Raw genomic sequence first — 14,777 nt, 5'->3', positions numbered from 1 at the left:
GAGCTGAATAGTTTTTGGGGTGCTCACGCTCACCCCCTCAACCCCTATTGGCCATAATTCCATCCCCATAGAGTCACAAAGTGTGAAATTATTTTAGTCTGTGTGCCGAGTTTTCTTTTCAGACTGTCCCACGCTATGCAACTCGCATGGCGTAAGGGACAACTTGGTTGCATATTCCTTCAGACTTAAGGCGGAAAATTCAGTATTACGAAAAATGGAAAGTGAGAGGTAGTTAAATAAAAAGCGGGTTTTCTGCATTTAATTTTATTGACATCTTTCACATAATTCGTGATTGAGAACAAACCCAGTGAAAAGAATCTTTGGAATCTTAAATCACAACGAGAACAGACAAAGCTAACTAGAGATTGAGACACATATAATATATTATTTTATAGCTATTCGTGCTTTTAACAACATGTAAAAATCAGTTAATAAATATCCGAATATCATTTGAAATTAGTTTTAGTCAAGTACTAACGATTATCTTTACTTAGGCATCAGGCAACACATTTTGTGCAATTAATAAAGCACATCAATTTGTCCAGCATATTAGATTGTAGAACATAATAAGTAAAAAAGCGTAGCTTTTCTTGAATAACAAACATGTTTAATGTTTATGCGTCTTTGCACAGAATATTGTCAAATGGCTTTAAATCAACAGTCATTGTTTTGATATGACAAAGGTACACGTTACATTACAATTAGAAGCCTTTGGATAAAAAATTGCACTGAAATCGCGAATAGAACGAAAGTGCGAGTGCAAGTAAGGCGTTTGTATTGGTATCACAACTCGTTTTAAGCAAGTTCAAAGGCATTGCAGGTAGTAGCAACCAAATTTCACACGAGCGGTGCTCTCTAAGCTAACTTTAAGGCATACATTATACACATTTATTGATATTAGACATCGCGCTGGATAAAAAGCGTGAGGAATCTACTTCGACATGAATTTTTCTGTCAATAATAGCAGAGAGAGAAAGAGAGAGTTCACGAACGATAAGAGTCTTCTCAGCAAAACGATGTTAAATTGTAATTATTATAGATATGCTCTGTTAAAATATGTTAAAATTTACTAAACAACTGTCAGGGTTTTACCTGACGAGATTACGATCGCGGGGTGGATTGATACTTTCACATCACTAAACCCACTTTTCTTAAACACGATCGCGATCTCGTCAGGTAAACCCCTGACAACAAAACCCAGCGAGAATGAAACGAAATCCCTAACTTGCCAATTAATCGAGTTTAAGAATTAGGCGCGGTCAAACTGGTTTTATCCTGAGAACTATGAAAATATTGTTCCGAGATTTGGACCCATTATTTATTATTAATTTGTAGAATAGGCTCAACATTCGCATTCAATTTAACTAATTTGTCATTTGTAGGCATTTTCGGTAACTAATATTTCTCCCTTTTCTCTCTCTCTCTCTCTCTCTCTCTCTCTCTCTCTCTCTCTCTCTCTCTCCTCGGCAGCCGAGTGAAAGCTGCAACAACTTCATCTCTTAAAGTTTGAACAATGTGCAAAGGAAGAGGCGTGGTTGGAAAAATTCAATGATTGTCAAAAGACATGAATTAACCTTGGCCGCTTTAATTTTGCACGAATTCACGCAGAAAAAAATAAAATATAATTGAAAACTAAAATAATGTTCCATGCCTTCATTCCTTTTTGTTTTTGGCTTTGCCAAACAGCGAGTTCATAACGACATTGCAGATGGATGGAACCGTGACTAGTAGCATGACCGGCGTGCATGCATTGAGCAATAAGAAGCACAAGAAGTAGACGTACGTGTGCTTGGTTGGGATAGACTGTTTGCCGATGTGAGACACCCACAAAACAGCCAACACTAGGGACACATGCAAGACAAATGAAGTCACCACGTCCGACTTTGAACGGGCCTGCAACATCAATTCATTATTTCTTCTTTGAGAATTCTAGATCATACGACTGAACAAGTTTAAGTTTTAAACGTTCTTGGGTGTTTTCACGATAGATTTTTAATCTTTCTGTTGATCACCATTAGTATTTTGTTAGGTGTTGAAAGAACCGAGTTTGCCGGAAAAATTAAAATGCTCTTTACGGATTTTGAAAAACAGCACCACGCTTTACAAATCCGAAAAGTAGTCTCAGGGTTCGTGTGAAATTGTGTGAAAATTGTAAGGTGGAGTTCAGTGCTTCGTTTTCAAGAAATTCAATTTTGAATAGGGGTACAATCCCGAAAAACTGGCATTCTGCGCTCACAAAATCGAGAACAGCTCCAGTTTTAATGAAGGTAGAACATTTAACTATGTGCCAAACTCTACAGATTTTGAAAGATTTTTTTTTTGAATATTTCAAATTTGAGTACTTTTTTTATTTGAATATCTCGAAACGTGGTTTTTAAATTTATTTTAAAGCGTTTTATTCAGAATAACATGCTACGGGTCATTCCTGAGGTCAGAAAAGACCATCATTAAGAAGAGAAACCTTGGCGTCAGCAACTTTTAACGACGCCTGACGGGTTCTGTATTGGTTAAAATTGCAAGATTTGCGCACCGTTGGAACGGCAAAGTCCAGAGCTTTAGGAATATGTTGTGTAATTTGACCACCTTTTGGAAGTCATTAGGGTCAAACAGCACACATTCTGTTAGTTCTTGACTTGGCCGTTCCAACGGTGTTCAGATCTTGAAATTTGAACCAATACAGCGCTCGTCAGGCGTCCTTAAAGTGGCTGCCGATCGCTTGAGGGATACCCTGACGCCAGGGTTTGATTTCTTACCTGTGTCTGACCTCAGGAATGAACGTAGCGTGTTTTGAGGGTGAATATCAAGCAATTGTGCAATTTTGAATTTCTATAAATCCACCTTAACTACAAAAATACATGTTTTTTCAACCTTTGACCTTGTTTTCACCATCCTAAAATTTCTAGGCATGTTACATACACTTAGGGCAACATTTTATCCCACACTCAGACAAAAATTAAAGATACTTTTTTCTAGATATTCAAAATTTAATATTTAACTAAAAATATCTCAAATTTGGCAAATCCTTAAAGAGAAATTGGCTAAAATAAATCAGGCACAAAATTTGATGTTCAAGTTCATCAGAACTCGAGGTAATCTCAATTTAGTAAGCTCCAATAGGCTGATTTTCCGGAAAAAACCATCCAGCAATGATGAGAATTGGAATAATGACTGGCCCCAATGTCTAACAAGCCAAGAGGAAACAGATTTGTCGTTGAAACTCACCTTCCTCTCAGATGGAATAGCAGGGATGGAGAGAGCGAGTCCAAGAGCAGCACCGCAGTCGCGGGTGAGAGCGAAAATCGGCGTTGTGGAGACGTGGACATGGTCAGGTGAGTTGCACCACTTAAAAGCAAGCTTGACCGACCACTGGGGGTTGACTCCTAGCAGCCGCTGCATCCAGTAGGCCGCGAACGCCAACACGATCATCATCGCTGCTCCTTTGAGCAGCTTCTTTCTTGAACAATCCGTCAACCACCACGGAGACAACACTTCCACTTGGTAGCCAATGAAAATTCCTACAAATGATCAAGAAATTAGAATTGGATTGGATCTGTCAAGCATAATATGTATATTACCGATGACTGCTCCCAATACACACTGGTGTGGAAAATGTGCTGCTACGTAGAGGCGTGAAAGGCTGACCATCACCAGAGACAAAGCGAAAAACCCCCAAATGGCTGCCGCTAGGATTTGGTGCAGTGCGAGGGACAGCTTCTGCTTTGAAAGTCTGTTGATGGCAAAGACAAGAATGAGACAGATTGACGCATAGGACATGACATGTCCTGATGGGTTTCCAGGCCCTGTTTCACAAGTCAAGGGTGTCTGGCGCAGTTTTGGTGCGCTCAGCGGTTGGCTTTCCTCCAGAATTTCTTTCACCCACCAAAAAGGACGGTGACCCATCAGCAACCTAGATTTATTTGCATTTCAATTATTTTATGTCAAATTGTCAAAGATATTCGAGACAAACCATTTGAGAAGAGCATTGATCCACTCTGAGAGAGTTGCTGTCATCAGAATTTTTGAGGCCAGTTGTGGACTAAGAACGGAAAAGACGGGGAAGAAGATGGAAAATGCGTAATACGGGTTTGCAGTTTCTGTGATTGACTGGAAAAAGTGGTCCCCAGTAGGAAATCTGTGGTAAAAAAATAATCATTCGCATGCCAGCAGTTAAATAGCACCTGACTTGTGCTGCAGCTGATGAATCCAGTGGACCTCACACTCGAGTAATGAATAATAAAGGTCTGTAAAATATTCCATAGCGGTGAACATTGCGAATTCTCCTATTCTAAAGAATGGTTCAGAATGTCAACGGTGACAAGGAAGGGTGGATAATTAAAACCATTTTTTGAGAGCCGCCATATGATTTTGTGTACAGTTTTTGCTCTTTTCTCACTCACAGTGCGCTGCGGCAAAACAGCGAAAACAGACTTTGTTGTTTGTTCACTCTCATTCTCATTACGGTTCAGCTAAGAATTTCCAACACACTCGTTGGTGGCGCGTCAAGCACTTTTTATGCAAACTTTGAAGGAACAGGTTGGAAGAGAGCAATATTTCGCGATGGCTGCCTCTGATTGGCGGAAAGTTGCTCGACGCGCCACCATCGAGTGAATAAGAAATCCTTTTGGCTTCGCCATTAGAGTGAACATGATGAGCTGGTTTCTGCACTCTGCAGTCACTGCGCGATTGTGTCACCACCTGCAATCGAATCGGCAACTACACATTGTTAGAGGGCGCGTGATCATAGATAATAAAAATATTATATTATAATTAATTATTAATAATATGAAGAAAGATACAAAGAGGGCTCTCATACTGATTTAATCGATTTAATTATGTTTAATTTTATCTGTGAGTGGCCTGTGAAATAAATTATTGCGATGATTGATACGTGAAATCGCTAACGTTCCTTATCTTCCTTAAAATAAATTGCATCATCATGTACAATAATTGAGGATACCCATTTAGACAATTTAGCTAGTGAATAATATTGCTGGAAAAATTAAGGAATTAAAAAAGCTGATAAAATTACAATAAAATATATTGATACATACAAATATCACAACAAAAATACAATTTTAAGAATATATACATAATACGATATGAGCTTTTTGGTAATCATTTCACTTTACAGAAAGATCAATGGGATAAAGCTGTTCCTGGGGCCAGCAGAAAATTATATTCTCCCTTTCTTCGATCCAGCTTTGCTGACATTTACTGTGGGCCGATGACTTCAAGTGTTTCCGCAATGAACTAGGGTCAGTATATTTTTTTCCACAGCCAGGAACCTTGCAAATGTATGGTTTGTCTATCCAATGCGTGAGTGTGTGCTTGTACCGATCACTTGAGTTGCTGAACGCTTTTGTGCACCCGACGTATGTGCAACGGAACGGTTTAGCACCTATTAAAAAATTAAATCAATTAAGAAACGTGTAAATTTATTAAGCTCTGTAATCAGTACCTGTATGGGTTCGAATGTGGTTTTTCAAATTCTCAGTTCTACTAAACGATTTCTGACAAACATTGCACTGAAATGGCTTCTCGTTGGTGTGCGTTCGGATGTGGTCCAGAAGTTTGTATCTGTAGACGGGCACAAAATGCATTAAAATTGTTACTATAATTAATGCTTCGCTAAAAGTAGTACCTTGCTTCAAAGTGCTTTCCTTTTCGAGGGCAGTCGTACCACTTGCATGTGTACGGAAAGAATTGACATTTTGCAGACACTTCCCTTCTGCTTGGACAGTGTTCCGAAGTGATATGACTTCCTAGCAACACCAAAGATGGAAAGCGCGCATGGCATTGACTCCACCTAAAATAATTTAACCCTAATTATAGCAAAAAGATCAACTATAAAAGGAATAAAAGCTTACATGCACTCAAAAATCGGTCGTTGGAGTGGGTAATGTTCCATAATTTGCTCAAAAATCGACAAAGAGGCCTTCTGCGAGGACAGAAATAGCTACGCATTTACACAAGTGCTTCGAAAGTGCGAGACTGGATCCAAGTCTACTATATATCAAGCCTCTCATCGTCTGTGAGATTTTTTTCTTGGCGTTTGTTTAAAAGGTCACCGAGGCAAAGGTCTCACAGATCCAGTTTTGAACTGGATTGGATCGGTTCAAGTCTGTATAGCAGTCGGTTTTCTTCCACTCGGTGTACCAAAGACCTCAGATAACCCCGAAAGACCACCATTCAATCACGCGCTGCTAAATTTTTATGATGGTCAACAACATCTTAAACCACCACATGTCAAACTTTAACCCCCCTCAGAAGTTTCCAGATCAAACTGGAATTGAATGTCTCGCTTTCAAGGTATAGTTTCATAAAAGATGCGAATATCTTACAGAAATAGAGAAACATTTTTAATTCAAAATTATTTACACTCAACCGACAGGCTTCGAGAAAGACTCTCCGAGCTGAGGTTTCACAAACACTTGTGCGTACAAGCCACCTAGGGTTTCTAAGTGCGACTGCATAATTAGGCGAAGGGTCTCCGAGTATGGCGAATCTTCAGGCATCTTTTCCCTCCAAGCGACTTCGCCTTTGACGGCATCTCTTTTGAAAAACTTTGGCGACGGCACATTGTCTTTCAAATAATTCCAAACGTCCCTCATAAGCATCAGGATCTTGACAAACAAAAACAAAAACACATGAAATCGACAGCAAAAAAATCATGGATCAAAGTTTAGAGTTTTCCAATCTAGTAAACAACAGACATAAAAACTATTATTTTTATTGTACTTTACTTTGGTCTAGACGAAATCGTCAATATGACTGTACTTATATAGGGTGTCCCATAATAAGTCACGACAACAGCTTGGCGGCCTCGGGAGGCCAAGGATCCCAACCAAAAAATTCCATTAGATCCGTGAACTTTAGCAGTAGGGGAAAAGGGAATAGCCTCCCTCTTGCGGACATCACTATTAATGCGAAATGCAAAGGAGAAAAATGTGCAAGGTGTCTAATCGGAAATGAGAGCAATTTTTTCCGTCGTTCATACATGATTTTTAGGCTAAAGTTTTCCGCGGAATCCGAATCAAGAGTTATTTTTTTAGTTAGCATAATCTTAAATTTTTCATTAATTTCCAGTTTTTCCTCATTTTGTTTATAAATTTTCTAGTACTTACCACCTTTCGCGCAAGCCATAATTTTTCCAAGTCGCGGTAAAATTGCGCAATTTTTTCCGCTACCAGTGACCAATACACCTCGTCAATAAAATAAAAAATAAAAAAATTAGAATTGGAAAATTTTGGACTCATCTTGATGAGCTGATTCCAAAAATGTTTGGTTTTTCAAAATCAGATCATTTTTCGTAAAGTTAAGCTGTTTTTAATTCACCAGATAGGGTTGAAAGTCAGTATAGCAATTATTAGAAAAAAGAGAAAAACTGGATATTTTATCAGCTTTTAGGATCTATCCTAAAATTGGCATTGAAATTATTTGTCCGAGTTTAAATAAAAAGCAGATTTGTGCCTTTGAACCCTCATCGACCTCTAGAAGGCTCTCGGATGGAGTGTATCAAATATTTGCAATATTAAATTACTTTCGATTGTTGCTTTGCTGTAAAATTTCACCTATAATTCATGAATGCTTACTTCTTGAGAAAATCTTAAATTGTAGCCAACATGATTTAAAAAAATTAGCCCCACTGAAAATTAATAATTTAAATTTTAAAAAAAATATGTCAGATTCGTATTTCACGCAAAATTTTACCAAAAAATATGTTCACACGACGGTAAAACTCCAATTTTCCAATAAGACGCCTTTCTCTCACCATTGCATTTCGCATTGTAGCGGGCCAGGGGTGCAAAACATTTTATTTTAAAAAAATGCAGTTCAGTGGTAAATTACGTTTTTTTTTACCAGTTTCTTGCAGGCCGTAATGCACCTTAGTGTTCAATGGTTTTCAAATTATTTCTTTACCTCGACTTGAAAAATTGTCTTGAGAGAAATTAAGGCAGAAAATGGGAATTTAAAAGAAAAAAATTGCACTGTAAAGGAAATTTTGACCAAACCGACCGCAAATTTTAGATTTTCAAAATGGAATAAATTCGTTTCTTGCATTTCTTGCGCGAGAATTTTAAAAAATTGAGTAGTAAAAAACCCGGGTGGTAAGAAAATGCAACCCTGTAGTGGGCCCCAAATGGGTTGCCAATATTCACGTATGGAGAGCGTTTGGCTTTAAAGAATTACCTGCGGTGGATTGATAGATGGAATCATATGCCTGGACGTGGCCAAGGTAAGAGGGATGAGCTGTCCGAGCAAAAGCACGTCAAGCAGTTGCTGAGTTTGGCTGACCAGCTTTGGAGGGCGGATGCCTGGTATACACCTCCACTGGCCCATCAGGGAGGCTGCGTACGCCCTGAGCAGCACCGAGCAGTAGCACAGTGCTGGCCTCTGGGTGGCCACCAGCCTCAGCAGGTCCCAGACCACCGGTTTGTCGTCCATGATCCTCCTGATGTGCTGGTCCCTCTCCACGGTCACCTCCTTGCTGAACTCCTCGTCGGGCCACTGCAGGTCGTTGTACATGACGTCAGGTGAGATCAGCTCGACCATTATGAGGGCCAGATCGTTCATGGCCTCAGGGTTGGGCGGCTTGTCTACGTCGCCATCCTGACAGCAGCAGGCTTTGCACGCCTCGATCAGCAGCTGGCAGTTACTGAAGACCTGCGCCGCCGGTGGCACGGGGTAGGTGATCATCCTCCTCGGTCCGATCCCGATGATTCCAGCGTGGAACACCGTCGACTTGCGTTGTGGAAGCAGCACGCTGACGGACTGCTTCTGGTTGTCCTTGAGCAGTGTCGGCTCGGAAGACGTCAGCATCGAGCCGGGTTTGGCTCTCCTGGTGGTCATGGCGCCGAAGAGACGAGCCTGAGACGTTCGAATGGCTCCCTCCAGCAGCTCCCTCAGGGCCAACGCCCGCGCCGCCAGCGAGCCACAGCACAGTTTGGTCAGCAGTCGGACGGCCCTGCGACCGGCGGCAATGCGAGTCAGGTCGTCCGCCTCTTCCAGACTGTGGAAGAAGTAGGTTGTGGTCGCTCTCGTCAGTTTCAGGGAAATCTCGACGCCCTGGGGAGCAGGCAGGGCCAGTTCCAGCACTTTGGCTGCTTCCGAATTTCCGTCCCTGACGGCTTCCGCGATCGACGGGAAGCACCGTTTGGCCGCCTCCAAAACGGGCCCTGGTTTGGTTTCGTGCTCGTACTTCAACAAAGATGCCAAATTGCACCACAGTGTTTCGTGATTCTTGTTGTCCCGGCAGCCGAGTTCTTGCTCCAAGGCGTCGGCTAGAAGATTCGGCTGCGTCGCCTTTGTTGCTTCGCACAGAGCCAGGATGGCTCCCAGTTGGTAATCTTGGGTCGCGTTGGACAAGAGGAACGCAATTGCCAGCAACGGCACTGCCGAGGAGTGGTGTCCCATTAGAGATATCAAGCGGAGCGTTGCGTGAGCCCGCAAGCCGTCAGAGCTCAACAACAGTGGCTGCAGGGTGTGCAACTCCTTTCGAATGCACATGGCAAGCTGGATGGGCGGCTGGCCAACCTCCACTGTCCTCACCATCAGGCCGACTTCTTGTAAAAACAGTTCTGGAAAAAACGCATTTAAAATAATGCAGTGCAGTGGAAAAAACGATTTTTTCAGCCAGTTTCTTGCAGGCAACGCTTGCACCTCAGTTTTCTAATTATTTGCTCATGACCTTGACTTGAAAAATTGTCAGAGGGAAATTTAGTAGAAATTTAGGCAGAAATAAACTATTTTAAAGACAATAGAGGAAGTTTTGACCACGCCGAACGCAAGTTTTAGATTTTTACAGGGTTAGAAATGGGAAAAAATTCATTTCTCGCGTAAGAAATTGGTAAAAATTAAGTGGTGAAAAAACGGGTGGTGAAGTAAATGGAACCAGAAAACCAAGACTTCAATTTCAAAAGCCTAGATCGCCTGCAAAAATTAATATTTTTACCCAAGGTTTCAGCACACGAGTTTCTCTGTTCCATGGTAAGACCGCCTTCAGGCCCTGCTGCGTCCAAGAGCAACGAGAAGGCCTGAGCTCCTCCTTGTTCACAACCAAGCGCTAGGTGGACAACCAAATCTTGCATAGCAGTTCCTCCTCCGAAATAGTTGGACCACGAAGAAGCCAGTTTTGCAAGTTTTGGTAGCATTTTGCAATTCACTAGAACCATAATGAAGAGGTTGAAGTTGCAGAAAATCAAACAATAGGTCAAAATTACGTGATTGAAGCGCTTCAGCACTCAGTGCTTTGAACAAAATGGAATTCAGAGACGCCAAGTGCAGCAAATAGGGCACGGTGGCCAATTTCAATGCATCAGTCGAGTCTTCGTCACTCAAACTCCACTGTAAAGTAGGTATTAAAAACTAAAAATCTTCACAAAGGTTCTAAAATCACCTTGAATAAGTCCAAAAGTGCTGTTCTTATATCTCCAAAGTGACTGCCGGCCAGGTGAGCAAGAATTCCTACCACTGAATTTAGTTTTGATGCCTGCCAAGGTTAAATTAAAAATAAACTCACGGCCAAGAAAATAAAAATAAAACAAACCTGAGGGTCAAAGTGTCCTGGAATGAAGCCTCTTCCTCTTTGTGCATTGCATTCCAAGCCTTGAGCATAAAAGTCTTTTAAGCCGCAGGATAGCACCCTTGTCACAACTGTTTTTGGAAAGCAGCTACCAACATGTGCAACTACCCAATCAAAGTGTGGACTGTGAGCAACACTAACATCTGGAAATGAAATAAAAGAGAGTCAGGCCTCTATTGTTCAGCTGGGCAGAAATTTCTTTGCCTAATAATGAGTTGATGCAGGATTCTGTGTCTGAATTCATGAGACAAGCCAAGCACTGGGTGGTTATGTCCATCAGGGTTCGAGTTGCGCGACAAGACATCCACAGTTGGAGTGATTCACTCAGTCCTCCAGCCATGCCAAGACCCTTTCCAGCATAATTGCTTGATAAATCACCTGCAACGAAAGACAAATACATATATACTAAGAATTTTATTTAAACACATTGCTCTGACAAACCTAGCAGTTCCAGTGACCATTTTGATATGATGGGAGCCCAAGCTTCAGGGTTTGTCGTTACAAAGCTGCACAGAACAGAATGAATCTCTGCAACTATGCCCTCTTCAGGAAATGAAAAGTTGGGCTGGTTTTGTTGATTTTGTTGTCCAACCCTCTCAGCCTAATTTTCATAGAATTTATTTATATTCTTAATTTAATGTTATACCTAAACATACCTCAAGTTGTTGAACATATCGAGTCACAGAAATATCCATTACTGTACAAAAATATTCAAGAACAGAGTCGCGTGCAGAGGGTAAGGACTTGAGGAGATTTAGGGCAGTCCTTGTCAGCTCTACGTGGTTTGCTTTGCTTGCATTTCGAGAGCCGGAGAGAAAATTTCTAAAATCCTGCATGAGGTCTTGAGGTGTGTTAGATTTAGAGGTGCTCGCCATTTTTTGTTTGTGAGTTTAGCAAATTTCCTAAAATTACGTGCCAGACGAAACAGGCGTGAGCCCGTGAGGCGACGAAACATAAAACATAAACAAAGTCAACAACAACAAGCCGAAGCCGGGAGGGGTTGAACAGCAAGATAATATATCGGGATTAGACACGCCCACTAACTAACCAAAACACTGCGCAGTGCGCACTGCTGGGAAATAAGTTTGACAATTTAGCAGAAAAATTACGATTAAGAAACGATTCGAGCCAACAACGGAAAAGCTATTTTATTGGGAAAACACATGATGGCGTTCTCCAGCTTTTCTAATAGAGTATGATCGATCGCGTGTTGAATGAATTGTGCTTTTTATGCGGTCTCCATTCCGTACATTCCGGTCTTTTAGACAAACCGCATGGGTTTAGAGTAGTTTCTTTGTTATTGTTTAATAAAACTTTTTAGTGACATTTGGAAAAAGCATTATAAATGATTATCTATTTACAGGTTTTATCTGTTGCGAGACGATTCAGCACATCTAGTAGTTGCAAAGGATACAATAATCTCACGACAATGAAGAATGATATTAAAGGAGTAAGGAAAATCACAATGTCTAATCCTAAAAAGAGGTATATCATTTTTTAGATTTGTAACAGTTTTTTAAAGTAAACTTGTAGAAATGCACTGTCTTACCAGATGATGGAAGATTTGATAGACGACATCTCGCTTAGCGATGATGATCCTTCTCTCCGATGCATTGTGATTGCCGCCGAGGGGCACGTTTTTTCTGCTGGACATGACCTCAAAGAACTGGTACAAAAGCTGCAGCCCAATAATATAGCAAAAAATAAGCATTATTATTTGGTATTTACTTTTCCAGTCTCAAAGTGGAATGCCAGAAAAGGTATTCGAGATGTGTTCGAGCTTGATGGCTGCCATTAGAAATAGTCCTGTCCCAATTATTTCCGTGGTGAACGGGTTGGCTGCGGCCGCAGGCTGCCAGCTTGCAGCTGCATCGGACATAGTGGTGTGTTCTGAGAAAAGTTCATTCTCCACTCCAGGGTAATAATTCAAAACACTGAATGATTTTTTTTTTCAAAAGGGTGTTTCCAAGAGAGATTTTTGCTACACAAGTGAATTTAATTAGGGCTATCCTGACGCCAGGGTACTATTTTTACCTCTTGAAGTTCTTATCTGACCTCAGGAGTGCCCCCCAGCATGTCCAGCAGGTTAAAATCCTCAAAATCTAACGGTCGCACAATTTTTTTTTAAATACGCACCTGAACTTAAAAATACACGTTTTTCAACCTTTCACCCTCCAGATCTTACACAATAAAAATAGCACCATATTGAAATTTTATACAGATAAACTACACACACTTGAGGTAACAGTTTATTCCATACTTTAGGTGTACCTACACAATTTTTCAGACTGCTTTTAAAAATTCCTGGTCTTCGTCAATTAATATTTTGAATATTGAACATGAAAACAACCTCAAGTGGTCGTATTTTTCAAATAATAATTTATATTGACTGGCAAGGCATTGAAAACTCTTGGGATCATAATATCCTCGTTAAAATAGAATTATTTGTCGTTTTCAATCCCCGATCAGTTTTGACGTCATCAAATACGTCCTAAACTTCAGGTTTCAATTACAACCATATACAACAAAAACAATACATTAGGTTTCACTTGTATTAAACATGGAAAATACCTCGAGTGGTCGCTTATTCCAAAATTCATGTTTTGAGATATTCAAAAATTAAAAATATGTTTTCTAAAAATTACTCAAATTTGGAAAATATATTTTGAATGAAATGTTGTAGGCTGTCTATTTTCGGCACAGAGTGTAATGATGTATCATCATTAAAACTCGAGATATTTTATCTGTAGGGTACCTACATTCCGTCAAACAACGACCATTCTTCAATACATAAATTCACACAACAGACAAATCACATTGTTTGACGAGCATATATAAACCGACGCAACGCAATTCAAAAGAGAGAGAATTCCTGCAGCAGCCTAGACGACCGGACCAACCCTAAGGATTATCTGGACGAGGACCCTGTAAGACGTAAGATCGCCATCGCAGCGAGACGATGTAGCTTCCGTCCCCGATGTTGTCGATCGCACGCCTTGGCTTAAGCGGTACCACACTTCGGATGCTGCGCCACGCTTCACCGAAGTCCCTGACAGACCCACTCGGACACGTCCCGAGTCTTTATTCCGTCCCACTCTCCGAGCCTCATCACAACTAAACATATTCAGCCACGCAGCCAAATCCACACATTTCCGATGTCGTCCTATCTACCACAAGTCGCAGTCCACACACGCAGCCAACAACATCAACTTTAATAAAATTCATAATATAGGAAACCACTGCGCATCTTAATTCCTTCCTATATATCATATTATTTTTTAACGCCGAGATCTCTTTAGATTTGAGCCCAATTTTCCGAAGAAAAAAAACCCGGCAAATTTGGCTACTTTGATACCTCTTTATGACCCTAACAACATACAAAATCAGAAAGGTGTTGTAACAAAAATTAGAAAATCTCTCCTGGAACACCATAATATAAAATAAAATAAAAAAACACAATTTTATTTTGCATCAGAGGAAATTTTGGATTGTTTTGCTCTACGCCGGGAGTTGCGTTGGTTAGAGTTGTGCCAAGGCAGTTTGCAAACTTGATGTTGTACACTGGAGAGCCTATTTCAGCGCAGCAAGCTGTGCAGATTGGATTAGTTGCCAAAGTTTGTGAAGAAAGTCAATTAGGTGAGGAGGTTCTAATTTGCTGCTTTTTATGCTAAATAATGGTTTTCTGAAACAGACGAGGAAGTAATAAAAATTGCGAGCGCAATAATGCTAAAGCCAAGAGACGTGGTCGCCTTGGGAAAGAGATTTTTGAACCAGCAAGTGGAAATGGATGTGATTTCGGCCTTTAGGTTCGTCGTTGAAATTTAATTTGATTAGTACATATAATTCATTTATTTGTTTACAGACTGGGTGAGAAAGTGATGGTTCAAAATCTGGAATATGCAAATGCTCAAGAGGGATTGACCAGTTTTATTGAAAAAAGAAAGCCACAGTGGAAGTAAACATATTTTGTGATGAATAAATTTTTATTATGTGAAAAAGAGTATTTTTAACTTTAAATGCTTATGTTTTAGTATTTTGGGATTTGTTTAATTAAAATAATACTGGTATTTTAAAAATGAATATAATTCCAAATATCCTTAATCACATTTTCTGTAATTATGTTTTAATGAGCTATACTATTATTTCATCATTATCCAATTGAACTCACTTGGGCTAGAAATTTCATTATTCTATG

The 14,777-nt window shown here is 40.3% G+C and overlaps 4 protein-coding genes across 4 annotated transcripts; 1 reads left to right on the top strand and 3 right to left on the bottom strand.

The window, feature by feature from the left end:
* Positions 1-248: 248 nt before the first annotated feature.
* G6P (Glucose-6-Phosphatase) lies at positions 249-4,407 on the bottom strand. The gene is made up of 5 exons (XM_065496862.1): positions 4,184-4,407; positions 3,968-4,132; positions 3,576-3,907; positions 3,223-3,515; positions 249-1,893 (listed from the first exon to the last, which is right to left on the bottom strand). The coding sequence occupies exons 1-5, from the start codon at positions 4,267-4,269 to the stop codon at positions 1,654-1,656; spliced, it is 1,116 nt and encodes a 371-aa protein (XP_065352934.1). The 5' UTR covers positions 4,270-4,407; the 3' UTR covers positions 249-1,653.
* Positions 4,408-5,020: 613 nt separating this feature from the next.
* On the bottom strand, positions 5,021-6,327 carry LOC135934656 (zinc finger protein GLIS2 homolog). The gene is made up of 4 exons (XM_065476566.1): positions 5,868-6,327; positions 5,642-5,806; positions 5,459-5,577; positions 5,021-5,398 (listed from the first exon to the last, which is right to left on the bottom strand). The coding sequence occupies exons 1-4, from the start codon at positions 5,906-5,908 to the stop codon at positions 5,121-5,123; spliced, it is 603 nt and encodes a 200-aa protein (XP_065332638.1). The 5' UTR covers positions 5,909-6,327; the 3' UTR covers positions 5,021-5,120.
* A 10-nt stretch (positions 6,328-6,337) lies between these two features.
* On the bottom strand, positions 6,338-11,602 carry omd (integrator complex subunit 5 omd). Its single transcript, XM_065476560.1, has 9 exons — positions 11,239-11,602; positions 11,024-11,183; positions 10,787-10,960; positions 10,547-10,725; positions 10,397-10,489; positions 10,221-10,344; positions 9,953-10,162; positions 8,191-9,578; positions 6,338-6,623 (listed from the first exon to the last, which is right to left on the bottom strand). Exons 1-9 carry the CDS (start codon positions 11,455-11,457, stop codon positions 6,381-6,383), a joined length of 2,790 nt encoding a protein of 929 aa, XP_065332632.1. The 5' UTR covers positions 11,458-11,602; the 3' UTR covers positions 6,338-6,380.
* Positions 11,603-11,618: 16 nt separating this feature from the next.
* On the top strand, positions 11,619-14,585 carry LOC135934654 (enoyl-CoA hydratase domain-containing protein 3, mitochondrial). Its single transcript, XM_065476563.1, has 7 exons — positions 11,619-11,775; positions 11,946-12,067; positions 12,116-12,251; positions 12,319-12,500; positions 14,058-14,218; positions 14,274-14,388; positions 14,445-14,585. The coding sequence occupies exons 1-7, from the start codon at positions 11,746-11,748 to the stop codon at positions 14,539-14,541; spliced, it is 843 nt and encodes a 280-aa protein (XP_065332635.1). The 5' UTR covers positions 11,619-11,745; the 3' UTR covers positions 14,542-14,585.
* The last annotated feature ends 192 nt before the right edge of the window (positions 14,586-14,777 follow it).

The sequence above is a fragment of the Cloeon dipterum genome, chromosome 1 (genome assembly GCF_949628265.1).
Source record: "Cloeon dipterum chromosome 1, ieCloDipt1.1, whole genome shotgun sequence".
NCBI lineage: Eukaryota > Metazoa > Arthropoda > Insecta > Ephemeroptera > Baetidae > Cloeon > Cloeon dipterum.
Note: the sequence above shows the minus strand (reverse complement) of the source record. Positions and strands in the feature narration are given on the sequence as shown.

Bases quoted from the DNA above. Each gene is read 5' to 3' on its own strand.
- omd (XM_065476560.1), bottom strand. From the start codon at position 11,457: ATGGCGAGCACCTCTAAATCTAACACACCTCAAGACCTCATGCAGGAT. The intron at 10,726-10,786 runs GCAAAGAAATTT...TTTCATTTCCAG, and splicing joins CTGCATCAACTCATTATTAG to ATGTTAGTGTTGCTCACAGT. The intron at 6,624-8,190 runs GTAATTCTTTAA...TTGTTTGTCAAG, and splicing joins CATCTATCAATCCACCGCAG to ATCCTGATGCTTATGAGGGA.
- LOC135934654 (XM_065476563.1), top strand. From the start codon at position 11,746: ATGATGGCGTTCTCCAGCTTTTCTAATAGA. The intron at 11,776-11,945 runs GTATGATCGATC...ATCTATTTACAG, and splicing joins TCTCCAGCTTTTCTAATAGA to GTTTTATCTGTTGCGAGACG. The intron at 14,389-14,444 runs GTTCGTCGTTGA...ATTTGTTTACAG, and splicing joins GATGTGATTTCGGCCTTTAG to ACTGGGTGAGAAAGTGATGG.
- G6P (XM_065496862.1), bottom strand. From the start codon at position 4,269: ATGTTCACCGCTATGGAATATTTTACAGACCTTTATTATTCATTACTC. The intron at 3,908-3,967 runs GTTTGTCTCGAA...AAATAAATCTAG, and splicing joins ATCAATGCTCTTCTCAAATG to GTTGCTGATGGGTCACCGTC. The intron at 3,516-3,575 runs GTAATATACATA...GATCATTTGTAG, and splicing joins TGTATTGGGAGCAGTCATCG to GAATTTTCATTGGCTACCAA.
- LOC135934656 (XM_065476566.1), bottom strand. From the start codon at position 5,908: ATGGAACATTACCCACTCCAACGACCGATTTTTGAGTGCAT. The intron at 5,807-5,867 runs GTAAGCTTTTAT...AAATTATTTTAG, and splicing joins CGACCGATTTTTGAGTGCAT to GTGGAGTCAATGCCATGCGC. The intron at 5,578-5,641 runs GTACTACTTTTA...GCCCGTCTACAG, and splicing joins GGAAAGCACTTTGAAGCAAG to ATACAAACTTCTGGACCACA.